Source organism: Lepidochelys olivacea (genome assembly GCF_965140295.1).
Source record: "Lepidochelys olivacea isolate rLepOli2 genome assembly, chromosome: 8".
Classification (NCBI taxonomy): Eukaryota; Metazoa; Chordata; order Testudines; family Cheloniidae; genus Lepidochelys; species Lepidochelys olivacea.
In genome coordinates, this window is record NC_140418.1 from 71,986,124 (window position 1) to 72,001,690 (window position 15,567).

The window sequence follows — 15,567 nt, forward strand, 5'->3', positions numbered from 1 at the left end:
CTATTTGTATAAATGTATCACTCTTGTATCTGAAACTAGAAATATGAAATATAACTCTGAGGGCCTATTGTAATTATGCAAAGTGTGGGCCATTAATGGTGATTTGGAATCTTGATGGCTCCCATCAACCAGGACAACTGACTGCAGATGGCTCTGTTTTACATGTAAGTCTTCCTGTATGTGTGTGTGCTGGCAAGTGGGTAATGAAGTCTTACAGTGACATGTGATCATGTCACCTGAACTGAAATCCATCTTCAAACTGGTGCTTTTCCATTGAGAAGGAGGGGTGGGAACCCAGAGAGAGACAAAGGATTCCCGCCTTATGCAAAAGATATATAAGTGGGTGGAACAGAACAAAGTGAGGCAGCCATCATGAGATATCCCCTAACTACCACCTGAGCTGGAACAAGGGCTGTACCAGGGGAAAGGATTAGGCCCAGACTAGGAAGGCATCCAATCTGTCAAAGAAACTTATTGAAACATCTCTGAGGGTGAGATTTTATCTGTATTCAGTTTTATTACTATACTAGACTTAGACTTGTGTGTTTTATTTTATTTTGCTTGGTAATTCACTTTGTTCTGTCTGTTACTACTTGGAACCACTTAAATACTGCTTTCTGTATTTAATAAAATCACTTTTTACTTATTAATTAACCCAGAGGATGTATTAATACTTGGGGGGGAGGGGCAAACAGATGTGCATACCTCTTTATCAGTGTTATAGAGGGCAAATAATTTATACGTTTATTTGGGGTTTGGATCCCATTTGGAGTTGGGCATCTGAGTGTTAAAGACAGGAACACTTCTGTACGTTGCTTTTAGTTAAGTCTGCAGCTTTGGGGCATGAGGTTCAGACCCTGGGTCTGTGTTGGAGCAGACTGGCATATCTGGCTCAGCAAGACAGGATGCTGGAGTCCTAAGCTGCCAGGGTAGGAAAGCAGGAGCAGAAGTAGTCTTGGCATATCAGTTGGCAGTTCCGAAGGGGGTTTCTGTGATCCAACCCATCACACAGGGCATGCCCCAAATCCTGTCTCTTACCACAGCTTTTTTGGAGGAGTAGAAGGTATGATTTGATTTGGTTGCGAAGAGGCATTTAGTGTTGAATAGACCTGGAGAAAATGTGTTGCCCAAAACTTCTGTTGGCAAATAATGCAGATTCGGGTCACCTGAAAAATTTCATGAATTTGTGTACATACAGCAAAAATGTTTGTTTAATTAAAAACAAACAAAAAAAAGTTAAAAAATTCTGAAAAAATGAAAAGATTTTGTTTTGTCATTTTTTAAATAGCATTTAGATTCTTTGATTTGAAATGGCTTTTTGTGTTGAAATTTCCTTTGGGTTTTTTAAAATAAATATAAATGTCAAAATCAGAACAAAACATTTTGGTTCAGGTAAAAATAAATGTTTAATTTGACCCAAAATAAATTGCTTTTACTACTTGGTTTTCTGAAAAGTGTATTTGTGTGTGTGTGTGTGTGTTTCAGAATTGCCAGCAAATAAAAAAAAATCAGTTATTCACACAGCTTTGTTTGTGGGTTATGGTGGATCAGGAGTGCTTATATGGAATCGCCATCATTGGATGTTTTTAAGTACAGGTTGCACGAACATCTGACAGGGATAGTCTGGGTATTCTTAATCCTGCCACAGCCCTGGGGGATAGACTAGAAGACCTCTTGACAATCCTTCAGCCTTATATTTCTATGAAATACTGGCATTGCCAGATTGAATTTCACAGATGTATTTTATAGAAATGACCTGTCTGCATATGAGTTTACAGCCCAAAGAACAATGCACACAAATCTAAATAAAGAAATATTTTCTTGTAGGGCTAAATTCTGCTTGCCTGACTTGTACTGAGAGTACTGACTTGAGTCCTCTCATTAACCAAACGAGTGTGGTGAGAAGGATTTTACCATACAAGGGAGTACTGATTGTACTGCATGTGAGGAAAAAACTTAATCCAATGACCATCTTGGTAGTGTGGTAGCATGCAGTGTTTTTCAAATGGCATTTAAAAAAAGAGATGACATGGAGAAAGTTCTTTACACATATAAGTTTACTTCAAATTATTTTTACTGATTTTTTTTATTGCATATAAAGTAAGCTGTTTAATAGTATGTATTAATTTTTGTAGCATAGTTCAAAGAAAAGACTAATTCTGATATTAGCTAGATCAGCTTATAAGACCTTTTAATAAAGTTACATACAGAAGACTGATTAGTATTTTTTCTTTCATGCAAGATATATATATGTAACAATTGTGATAGCCATAGATTGGATATAATTATGAAAATGTAAAATGTGTTGACAGGGTATTATGTTCATATGATCCATTTATCCTTTTTTATCTTTTAAGATGTGTACTGTAAAATTCATCTAAATATTATAGACAATAATAAACTACATGTAAAATAAGAATAAAATGTAAATAATTAAATTCAAAATGTGAATTGTTTTGTGTAAGCTTAGTTTTGATTCTGATGAACATGTTACTTTAGCAATTATAAGTGTGGAATTAAAATAGTCATTGAATAATAGTAATAATAATTGTGTTGTATTTCTCTAAAACTATATTATGCCTTCTAAAAGGTACTCGCTTTTCAAAGTTATAAATGACTTCAGAAGGTACATAGCAATAGAGAATCAGGCCTATTGTTTCAATAGGAATTTAGAGAGGAAAACAGGGGCAGCACTCTGAATAGTGGAGCTTGCTATATGTTTGCTAAGAATTAACAGGTTACATAAGGAGAAGCCTATTTTGGTTTTTTTTTTTTTTAATTTTTATTCTCACAAAATTGCTAATTTCATTTTAATGAAGTGGAAATACTAGAGTCTTTTCATTTGGAAATAATAGAGCCTTTGCTTCTTCAGTTTGGAAAAAAAAACTTAATCAGCTGTTGTGATATCTTTATAAACACACTATCTTAAAGTTTGAAACTCATAGAATTTAGGATGATTAGTCTTTTTCATGTAATACGGAATGTTTCATTGTACAGAATTTAATGTATAGATTATGATGTCTAAATTCAGCATATTGTATTTCTACTTTGCCACATTTGCAAGTTTGCCTGTTCGATATAACAGTAGTTTTGTAGCATTTTTTACTGCAAAAGAACACATCTGTTATTCCTTAAAAAAAAAATTGATATAGAAGAAAATTCTATATTCCACACTATAGAACACTGATAAAAGGACTTCCAGGACAACCATATCATAAGCTTTTGTTCTTACTTTGTTACCGAATTCACAGTGTCGCTTTTAATGACTTCTATGCAATTAAAACAGAATGCATAATTTGTGTGAATATATAAACAATATAAATCAGTTATGTTTTCACTACAGTGAATATAATTTATGATGGTAGAATGCTGCTTAAGAATCTAATGTGGATTTTTCCATTTATTGCAGAACTGTGAGATGCTAGAAAATAATTTTGATGACATCAAGCATACGACTCTTAGTGAACGTGGGGCACTTCGAGAAGCAATGAGGTAAGTCTGGGTCACCATAGCAACAGTCACAGATGTGGTAAAGAAAGAGTCATTCTTCATTATTGGGGGAACAAATGAGTTCATTGCCACCATTCAGCTCTATTCTCTAAGGTATTAATTTGTCAGTGGAGAGGCATCCCTTGAGGCTGTACTTTGGTTTTGAAGCTGCATAAATGTTAAGCCTCACTGCACAGTAAAAAACGTAAATGTTTAATTTGTTACTTAAAATGCTTAAGGGGTACCTTGTTTTATATTTATACTGAACTGTGTGAATGAATGAAAATATTGTTCATCTAAATTGTGTAAGTGTTAAAGAAATTGTACTGTGGTGCTTTGAATGTACAGTGGTGCTGTATTTGCTCCTAATTTGTATTTAACTTTCTATATATAGTGGCCCGTGTACTTTCTTTTTCTATTAGACTTTAACAGGATTACATTACTGTGTTTTTTAAAAAAATCAATGGTTTCCATCTTGCAAAGTAAGCACAATCTTTTTAACATAATACTTTATATTGAAGCTCCCTTTATTTTATACATTCAGTATCTAGCATGATGCTTAGAATTTTTAAAATAAATTAGAATTGCTCAACGAATGGATCTAATTCTGCCATCCTTACTCACGCTGGGTAGTGCCTTGCTCCAAGAGTAGTCCAATTAAAGTCATTTGTACTGGGCCCAAAGCAAGGTACTACTCGATGTGACTAAAGGTGGCAGATTTGGGTCCAGGGTTTCTGAAGTATCTTTTATTCTTTGAAAACTAATTTGACCAATTTCAGAGGTGATGTAAATGATAATGGAAGTTTTGTGCCAGTAAGTGACTCTGAAAGCAGGGCAGTAAAAGGAAAATCTTAACAGGGCAAAAATGTTTGGCAGTGCAGACCCCACTTCATTTAACTTCTCTTTGGTGTCAAAGAGAGTAATTTTAAGATTTGGACAAATTCAACAACAAGTCTGAGTCTGCTTGCAAACACATGCCACCAATTCATTTGGTTAGTATTCATAATCCCTTTAAATTTATGGATATTACAGATGAGCAAGTTTTTATCTACAGTCTTGTTCACAGTGCTCTTGCTTCCCAAGAACAAGAGTGTAAATAACTGTTCGCAAGAGTGTTCACACATGAAATCCAATCCTGGCTGTTTTGAAAGCTCTTATTACTTGAACAACAAATCCACTTCTGTCTGAATATTTTCACTTACTATTGTTCACATAACAATTGAAATTGAAAGATTAGATAAGTTATTTTCGGTTTTTCATTTTCTTTACTTCATGCATTTGAGAGCAGTCTCTGTGTAGTCATGTTTGGTCTTGCTTCTGTATAGCCAGTCTGTTTCCTCTGTTTGTGTGGGTCTTTCACACTGCAACAGGAGAGAGAAAACAACAGTAAACATAGAAAAGTGATTTGGGGGCAGATGTGGCATGTGAAACTACTTTTAAACACTTTCTTTTAAACAGGCTAGATTTCAAGAAGACGGTCTGTTTCTAACAGTCCATGTTACAACATTTCACAGTTACAGTGGCAGCATTTTGTGGCACGTGGCTCACCAAAGTTTACTGTTAGAATTTGCTGCATGCTTTCTCTGGTGGTCAAAATTCTGTGGCCATGGAATGACAGAATTTCAAAGGTTGTATACCTGATGCAAGGGGTTGTTTTGGAGGTGTATGTTGTTCTATATGGTAGGTTCGCTTAGAAGCACCAAAGTGGTTTAAGACTTGTCACAAACTTCCTTTTCAGCTGTTTCATCTCTTAGTGGACAAACCAGACTGGGAAATGCCTTTTGTTTCACTGAGAGGTGTGACACACATCATATAATATTACAATCCTCTTTTTCATCTTATAAGCAGCTTTCATTCAGCTGAATTTTCTTGTGTTGTTGAAGAGTTAAATAAAACACTTCTCAATTGTATTAGCAAGTTTCACTTGATCATGCTTGAATAACTTCATATAACACAGAGGTAAGTCCTCATATCTGTCACAAGCGAATAAACTGTATATATGGATGAACATTCATTGTTCTAGGGCACCATCATTTTCAGCAGTGCCGGAAAGTCACACATGTCCCTGAATGCTTAATTTTCTGTTTTGGATCTCCGATAAACCTTAGATATGTGTAAAATGACAAGCAGAGAGTTCTGTATTAACAATACTGTGCACACTGTTTATTCCAGCTGTTACATTGGAGGAAAAAATCTTGTGCCTGGAAATGTGGCACAGCAACATGTTGTTTTTAATGACAGTATCAAAATAACTTGCTCCATAGGGCTAAAACTTCTCATAGTTTTGAGAACCACCCCTATTTTGGGGGGGTAATTTAGTATCTTGTCTGATCACACACCCAGTGAAGCCAATGGCAACGCTTCTATTGACTTCAGTGGTACAGGATCAAACTCCATGAGCAAATTAGTCATGTATAATTATGTTTCCAAGTACATAAAAGGTTTTACAAGGAGGAGGGAGAAAATATGTTTTTCTTAACCTCTGAGGATCGGACAAGAAGCAATGGGCTTAAATTGAAGCAAGGGAGGATTAGGATGGACATTAGTTGGACAATCCTAACTGTCAGGGTGCTTAAGCACTGGAATAAATTGCCTAGGGAGGTTATGGAATCTCCATCATTGGAGATTTTTAAGAGCAGGTTAGACAAACACCTATCAGGAATGGTCTAGACAATACTTACCCCGTCATGAGTGCAGGGGACTGGACTAGATAACCTCTCAAGGTCCCTTCCAGTCCTATGATGCTATGCGAATACATCTTTGAGGATCAGATCATTGGAAAGACTCTTATTGACATCTAAGGACTTAAAATCAGGCCCTGAGAGGACAAAGATATATTCTGGCAAAGCTATTGTATATTTCTGAATAGGTGATACAACTCAGATCCTCAAATACATGTGTGATTGCATATTTGGGAAAAGTGTGTAGTGAGAGGTTACACAGGGAGTCTCAGATTGTGTAGCTATGGTAAAACCAACCAATCAATAAACCTAGTTAGATAGTTAAGTAGATCTCAGATGAGCCCTAAGTTTAGTGGGAAGTCTGCTCAAATTTACTCTGATTTCCCAGAGTGTCACTGCTTGTCTACCAGATAAGAGCCACAAATGAATGTTTCTCCCCAGTGGCCCAGTTTGGAACAAGACCTCCCATTTTATCTTTCTTTTGTGGGGAAAAAACACTCAATTTGACATAGATTTAAACATGCTCTTAGAATATGAATATCACTGTACTTCTGTATAAAAAGGGTCTTCTGTCTTCTTCTCTTTGATTCCTGTCTGTCAGCTCAGCAGAGACGATGGGGCTGAATGAAGTGTTTCCCCCACTTTCTGTCTTGTATCAACTTTGTGGCTTTGTTAATCCTTAAACCTTTTTATTCTATGTCATTCTCCAACAGGTCAATCCAATGCATCATTGGTCTTCCTGTCTTCTACGTCCTTGCACTTTAGTATGTATTATCATGGATGGCATCTTTTCCAGGTCCATTCTTGACACAAGTCCAAGCTATCACAATAGTCTGTTTTGGATCATCTGTAACAGCTTATCTTCTCATTTAATTTTTTAAGTTTTGCTTTCTTGAAACTCTCAGTATTTCCCTCAGCCACTTCATTTTTGCAGTCAGTATAGTTTGTTCATCAGCTTTCTTCATATTCCAGCAGTCCGACCTGTTTGAGCAGCAGTATGACAATTGTCTCAGATATCCTGTTTTCATTTTTATTGAAATGTCTTTAGCCTTCCAGACCTTGCAGAGTTCTCCAAATGCAACACCAGCAAGTCTGGTGGTTCTTTTATGTCATCTTCACAATTCCCATTCTTCTGTACTAGTCCCCCAATGTACACAGATGTTTCCACTTGTTCTAGTTCTTTGTCACCATGTTGAATCTTTACCTCTTCCTCTTGTCTTACAGTTGCCATAATTATTGTATTCTCTATACTGAGCTTCATTCCAAATTTTCTGCTTTCCTGGTCTACTTTGTCAGTTATTCTCTATAAATCCTCCTTGGTCAATTATGTGAGCTCAATATCATCTGTGAATCAATATCATCTGTGAACTCTCCGCCCACATAACATGACTCTTCCTGTTTCATGACTCTTCCTGTTTCTGCTCTCAGTGCTACAGCCATTATGGCTTCCAATACCAAGTTGAACAAATCTGGCAATAACATGCATCCTTGTCTTCAATGGTCATTGTGAACCATTCTTTTGGCTTCTTGTGTACTCTCACCACCCTCATCAACTTGCTGTAGGTGTTTTCTAACAGCTTGGTCAATTTCTCAGGGTTGCCATGTTTGCTCGAGGCTTGCCAAAACCCTTTTATGCCAAATGCTATTAAAAGTCTGTTTGAAATCTGTAAAGTAGTAACAGGTTTAGTTGTGTTCCATGTACTTCTCCAATATCTGTCTTATCACAAATAACGGATGTATTGTATTTCATCCTGACTGAAACCTGTTTCTCTGCAAGCACCACGTCCATGTGCCTCCTCATTCTCTTCTGGAACATCTTGGTGAATGCTTTTTCTGGCATGCTCAATAAACTGATTCATCTGTAGTTTTTCTTATCTCCTTTTTTATAGATCGGTACTATTATCGCTTTCCTGCATTTTCTCAGCACTTGCTCTTGTTTGTAAATCTTGTTAAATAGCTTGTAGATCACTTTTACTGTGTGTTTCCGGTAGCTCTGCAGTTATGTTGTCACTTCCCTTTTTCTTTTTAAAACTTTCCATCAAGATTTTTACTACTTAGAATTTTGGTATCTGTTCTCCCTCATTTGTACAGGGAAGTTTTTCCAGAACTGTTCATTTAGTGTGTTCTGTACATTGTACAGCTCTTCAAAATGTTTTTCAATCACTTATTCTTTGGTTGTTCATCCTCAATTATTTGCCCCTGCCTGTTTTTCACAGCCAACATCTTCAACTCATATGCGCCATTTAGTTCTCTTATCTTGCAATAAAACCCCTGTGTTTCATTTCTCTTCACATCTTCTTCTTCTTCTTCTTCTTTTACATTGTTTGCTTGTCCAGTTGTTTCTGTCGCTCTTCACTTTTGATTTGATCTCTCTGGTCCCTACACTGAGATAGGACAGACACTGTGACATACTGACTTGCAAGCCTTCTTCAGTTCTAAGTCTAGTTGTTTGCACCGGAGAAGCTGACTGAATAGAGGATCAAACGTAACAACGGTTGATACATGTGATGGGGTCCTTCCTTTGCAGTCTTACATGTTTGGATTGACTCCAGCCTGTAAGAAGGACACTGTAATCTTTGTCATCTCTGACATCACAGCTGGCCAGTGCTTCTTGGAACTGCATGATGCCACAAGGTGCAGAGCAGTCTCCTGTTTTCCCACTGTAGCAACATTCACATGGGCACTATTTTTAATGAGAAAATTGGCAGCAAACTTATCTCTTCTTTGGAGGGCTTTGTGTAACAGACTCCAGCCTTTCTTGTTAACCATATCCACATCAATGCTTTCCAATCTTTGAGAGAAAGGGCTAGATCTAAAGCAGGGTCTCCAGTATGATCCAGTTCATTGAGCTTCCAAGACAGTTGTGAATTCATTTCAGGAAGATACAGGAAAACTGTGTCTTCCTCTTCACCTTAATAGCTTTATGCAAAGGATATTCAGTCTTGGATTTGAACATTTTGTTCAACAGCTGAGCACTCATACTGCTGAAGTCTTCTTTCCACAAGTCATCCCAGTAACTAGCAATTATTTCAGCACAGTAGTTCATTAAAGTGCTAGTATTCAGCACCTCTGCAATCTGATAGAAACAACCCTACAGAAAATCGACTTAAATTTTAAGTATATTTAAATTCTGAATTTAAATATTAAAATTAAGAATGAAATGAAAAACACATTTCTTAGGGTTGTGGTGTGTGTTTGTATAATTATGTAAGATATTATGTATAATTTTAAACATGCAAAATATTTTTAAAATCAGAGAATATCTATAATACTAAAGCCTAGGAAATGCTCCTAGTTCTAATTTGCATATTATTTTACACCTAGATCATGAAGTAGATAATGAGCTGCAAATAGTTAATACTTTTCAGAGTATAACGATTGGTATTGTGAGAATATGGTTTAATTTTAAGTACACATAATTGAAGTGCTGGTATGATTATAATGTTCTGTTAATCTTGTTAATAAATACACCATTGTGGATATACTATCATATTTTAATGTAATTGCTAAGCTTACGTAAACCATAAATGGAAATTAATTTTTGAATCCATGTTTTACAAGTGGAAAAACTAGTGGTTTAGATATTTTGAATATGTATTACTTTCATCTTGTTTGGTATTTTATACAGTAACTTGTCAGAAACAATAGCATAAAAGTCTATGTATAATGTCTGTGTATAAGAATATTAAACATATCCTAAATAGGGCTCAATTTGATCTTAACATAGATCCAGTATAGAAGAGACAAATCCTGGTCCTCTGTAAAGCTTCTTTCTGCTATACTTAAGTGCTGCATCAAAATTTCTGTTTCCTTTATGCTATCTCCTGAAGCCTTGTCACATGTGGCATGTGGAGGGGCATGAGCTGGGGCGGGCAGGGAGTGCTGGTGTGCCTTCAGGTGTACAAGTTAGAGCAGTCCTGAGGGTGATTAGTATTAGAAATGTAAATTGGGTTTTATGAGAAATGGTTTTGGTTTTCCTTCTCAGGCAGGCTAAGGTTAAAAGAAAAATAGTAAACAGAGGCTTGGGGGCAAGAATATATAATAAAGTCAAAGGTAAAATTCAGAAGGAAATTTTTTTTTGGCGGGGGAATGGGAAATGACAGAAGGTATTATGTTACTCCCTTTCATTCCCTGTAACTGTATATTACTATTTTTAATGTAAGTGCTTCATAGCAGAGTCCTGAATTATTATATATCTTAAAAGGTTGTAACAAATTTTTGGGTACTACATAAGTAATATTCAGTTGGGCATTACATCTCATGTAAATTTTCTCTGTCCAAAATTAGAGAACATTAGACAAACAGTGCCTCTATCAGTATCCCATGAGATCTCTCTGATGGTCTGCATGTGTTTGTTTACCTTACCAACAAGAACAAAATGGTTTATGTTGGCAAGCAGTGAGGTATCAAGAGTGGCTAAGTGGACATACATTTATGTATCCTAATTCTAGATGAATCCATCTCCTACTTTTGTGAATGGTATCCTTATATGGGTAGGTTGTTTCTTGGGGAGATTGTCTGAGTATGATTGCAAGTTCATGAGTAGAAAATAAAACCATTAATTTTTGGATACCTGGTGTAGATGTCGCTAAGTCCCTCCTTATTAACTAGTTTAGATCTTTCTGTAGTTCCGTACAAAGATATTCAAATTTGAATTACTGGTATATACATTCCTGAGCAAGAGAGGACAGATATATTTCCATTTCCATCTATAAGAGCTAGAGGAGGAAAATTGGACAGGATGGAATGGAATTAATTATGTAATGCATTTTTGACACACATGTCCCTTATTCTCTTATAAGAAGAGTGTGGATATGAGACTACGCCTCTCTACTACTTCACTTTGCTACGACCATAATCTACAGGGACTGATTCAGTTCTGTTCCTGTTTGTCATGGGGCTAGTAATAATCAGTTTCCTCTTAACGTAGTCTAAAATCTGGGATACATTTGAAAAGTGGTGTTACTCGAAAGGGTCTTGGTCTTGCCTTCTCCAGCAGATGATGGATTTCCTTTTAGGTGTTTCTACAAGGTCTTTATCAATAAAAATTCCCCATAGACAAACATTCCCATCCTTCCCTGATATCTTGCAAGTGTTCAGTCTTAATTTCCCCCACAGGAATGATATTGACAATGAGCAACTCCTTGCTAACATGATATTTATCATAGTTTTCATCCATCCATTTTTATCCATGCACATTGTTTATAATTTTATCTGTTGTTCAGATGCTGCTTGGGACATTTCTTGACTTGAGAGAGATAAGTGGTACTTCCTATGGATTTACTGAAAGTTGCTTTGTTTTCTCTTTCCTCCTAAGTGTAACTATGCTGTACTCCCTTATATGACTATAGCAACTCAAGAAGAAAAAATTCAGGGTCCTTTAAAATGTTTCAAGTTAAGCACCCAAAAAACACTGGGACCCAAAAATCACTGTTGACTTTTTAAAATCTTGGTCTTGATAAAGCAAATCAATCATTTGGACACTACTTTAAATTTGGAGATCATGTTGTGTTTTTGTTTTCAGCTGTGTTGAAATGTTCTCAAGTTCTAAATGTTACTCACTGTACACTTCTGATAGTTAAATATATTCTGTTTCTTCCTGGAAATTAAGATACAAGGTCATACTTTCCTTAGAATTTCCAATGTTTATCAATGTCACGTGATGAGGATCATTTTACGTAACTTTTATTCATAGTAATTAATTACGTGGCAATTTATGGAAGGTGCTGAACATGTCTGTGTATCCAATTATATTTTGTATGGTATTTTATATGCCCAATATAGGAATAGCTAGAGAACATTTGAAGCACTTTGCAACTTTTGGTAGTACTATACCTAAATGTATTACAAAACAAGGAGGAAGATCTATACTGTGTCTGACAGATGGGGTTAAGTTGTCTGGGTCAAATTGTGAACTCCATATTGTTTTGAGAACACCATTTTGTGATTGTAACATTCATTGTACCCCTCACTGTGTGGTGGAACCTTGATGTTGGGTTGAGACATCTGGTGCTGAAAATCAGTCTAATCTTTGCAAGGTCAGTCTGTTCTAGACATCGTGTATTCATGCTAGATTGTGGGACACCTCGAAGAGGGCTAACAATGAGACAGCCATCAACGCTGAATGACTCTTCCCTACTGGAACAATAGGTTTTCTACCATGAGGGCCAACTTTGAATGATCGTCAATAACCAGTGCAAACCCTTGGGACACAGGAACACCGACACAAACCAGTGGGGTATGGGCCTGGGTCAGAAATGGGACAGACTGTTGTAAAATATGGCCACATTTTTAAGCGAGGAGGCCATTCCATCATCCCTGATAAGCAGAACTTGCTAGAGAGTAAAGACAGGAGAGACTGCGTTGCCTAAGGACACTGACCAGGACACTCAGGATGAGATCAGACCAGGGGATTGTGTTCAGGACTGTGGGTTGTTTTCCATAGATCTATAACTTTCATGTGCTTTTTAACTTTCATGTGCTTTAATAGTAAAGTCCTGGTGGCTATGAAATTGCTTTGCTGACCCTGTGTTCGTTCGTCTCCCACAGCCAAATGGACTCTCAGAGAGCATGTCTAAGCTATGAGTGGTTTGGGAGGGCTGAGGCACTGGTTCCAGGGTCTAGGTGGCTAGACTGCAGGATATCACTGCCCAAGAAGGGTGTCAAACATGGGGGTCTGCATCTGGGAGTGCATCTGAGAGACCCACAACTAGGAACGGTGACCAGTCGCTATCCAAATGCAGGGGTCTTACAAGCACATGCAATTGAGAGGTTGGAGCATATCACAACACAGTGGTGTGTCTCTGTCCAGAAAGCAGAGCTGGGTCAGGTTATGACACTGTACATTTGCTAAAAGCATCCTAGAACATAGAGTGGACCTGTAGCATTACATTGTTTGATTTCTAGTAATCTGCTGTCTTCAATAGATATTAGACCTTGTGCTGCATCTTTATATACCGCTTAAACTGCTAGTTATTATAAGAATAAATTAGAGTACTTAATATTTGATTTGCAGTTTCAAAAAACAATCAGCACAGTTTTGAAATATGGGGAACACATGGTTCCAGTTGTAGTATAACTCACAGTGAGTTTCTTGTCATTGTATTCCCACAGTGTTTATCTCCAGTGCTTTAGAAAGTGATTGCACTGCGTTATATATAATTAAAATATAAATCAAGAAAACCATAAACTGTCTCGTTTTGAGCTTGATTGTGAGATTGATCTTCAACAAAGTAGTCTACTTTATAATACCTTGACATGAAATTTTGATGTTGAATTGTTTTTCCAAGTTTATGTGGTCTTAGAAGCTTATATAGGTTTATGTGCTGTTGCGCCCATGTTGTCCAAGATATAGTATATAATTTCTGATTTTTCATTTGGGAATTTTAATTTACTTTGAGCTGGTGAGATAAATCGGAGAATAAGCCTGACTCCTTAGGGAATACCATAGTGAGGGGGATCAGGGGAGTTTAGAGAGATTGTGATTTCCCTTGAACATTTCTTCAATCACCTGTCTAGAATAAACTGAAGTTCTGTAATTTTAACTGACCTAAGGTGATGTACAGTACATGATCAGGACTCGTGGTCATAAATTTCTATTGAGTTCTGTAGAATATCACAGTGAAGTGCATCTTGCTTTGCAATCCAGACTTAATAATTGCTTTGTATCCAAGAACTGAGCTGCCCTTATAAGATACCTAAGGAATAAAAGCACCTAGCAGGAAAACATAATCTAAATAATAAGTTTTATTAATTTAAAAATATTCAATTGTTTAAAAATGTACATTTAAATCCCATATTATCATTACCAATCATGTGGTTATGTACAGTAACATTTTGCTTGTTTAAAACATGTTTCATATAAACTATTTCAGGAAGACCTAGTAAGATTTCTAATAAGAAAAGCCATTTCATCATCACTGTTGTGATTTACAGAAAAAACTAGATTATATTTTGTCTATTATGTCATTGATGATATTGAGACAAGATGGGTGAGGTAATATCGTTTATTTGACCAACTTCTCTTGGTGAAAAAGACAAGGTGTGTAGTTTGAAAGCTTGTTTCTCTCACCAGCAGAAGTTTGTCCAAAAAAAATATATTACCTCACCCACTTTGTCTCTCTAATATCCTAGGACTGATATGGCTACAACAACACTGCATATTGATATTATTGTAATTAGTAATGAAATGCAATACTTGTGCTGTTGACAGGTGGGAATGTGACAGCTTTGGCAAATTGTAGAAAAGTTTACTAAGGTCTCTTCAAAGTTCTCAAGAAAAAATCAGCTTAGCTCATTAGCCATCTTTCAGGACCTATCAAATTCCTGTAAACACCAACTTGTGACGGCATTTTATATGTATGTGAATGCAATTAATACCGTGTGTTTTAGGCCCATATCCCGGGTTCCACCTATGCAGGTTATTAGTAATTTCCTATGAATATTAGAAGCACCAGTGCTTTTATTTTTGCTAGAAGCACAATCTAACAACATAGTTCTGTTTAAACTCTGTCTATTATGTTGAAGGAGCTGAAAGTAGAAGTTTAGCAAGAACAGAACTGCAGTTTTCAGCCTGGATTAAGTAAGTTTCTCTAGTTCTGAGAGGCTGTGTCATGGAAACCTATTAAATGCTTTATTAATTTCCATCATGGCTCTTAGGGGCATGATCCAAATCTTATTTTTTTAAGTCTTTAGTGGAGCCTGTATCACATATATTTTTAAATGAGGCAGGGTGACTAGGAGTAAATATGCATAACCCCTGGACTCAAGCTGAAGATGGCAACAACAGGATGGTCAAAAGCTGATGGAAGGATGTGTTCCTCTCATTTCCTGTGGTTGTGCCTGTTATAATGACAGAGTAAAATCTTCAGGACCTTGTCCATGTACTGTAAGCACATCATTGACATGTGTGTACATGTGTCATTAATAACCATATCTTGGAGTGGAGAGAGAAGAACTTTTCTTGCAATTTGTGAGGATGGGGGAGAGAATCCTTTTTTGCTTTTTGAGCCCATTAGTCTTGATTTAAGTGAAAAACCATACTGGATAAGAGTCAAAATTTTTGCTTTTTAGCAAACTGCAGGAGCCTATGTCTGATGTTGGTAGTGAAAGAAACTTTTGAAAACCACTGTGACAGATGGTTTATCACAAAGACTCCAAAGAAGGAAGACATTGGTGCAGTGTCATACTTTCAGTAGCTGGATTGTTAGATATGCAAATTGTTAGAGTAGAAAAAAACACAGTAAAGCAAGCTGAGAGCCCTCCATCTATCTCCCTTTATTATTTTCTAAAATGAAGTTAGGCACTTTAAGTATTTCTTTAGATTTGCTTTCAGATACAATTAATGGCCAGGGATCAGAGATCTAGAGAACTCAAGGAATGCCATGTAATATGGACT

General features: G+C 36.4%; 1 protein-coding gene across 2 annotated transcripts in view; it reads left to right on the top strand.

The window, feature by feature from the left end:
* Positions 1 to 15,567, top strand: part of DPYD (dihydropyrimidine dehydrogenase) — a 537,067-nt gene that overhangs the window by 65,333 nt on the left and 456,167 nt on the right. For both annotated transcript variants that reach the window (XM_084637885.1, XM_084637886.1), the window contains exon 3: positions 3,410 to 3,492. In XM_084637885.1, the coding sequence (XP_084494011.1) occupies positions 3,410 to 3,492 (83 nt within the window). The remainder of the gene's footprint in view (positions 1 to 3,409; positions 3,493 to 15,567) is intronic.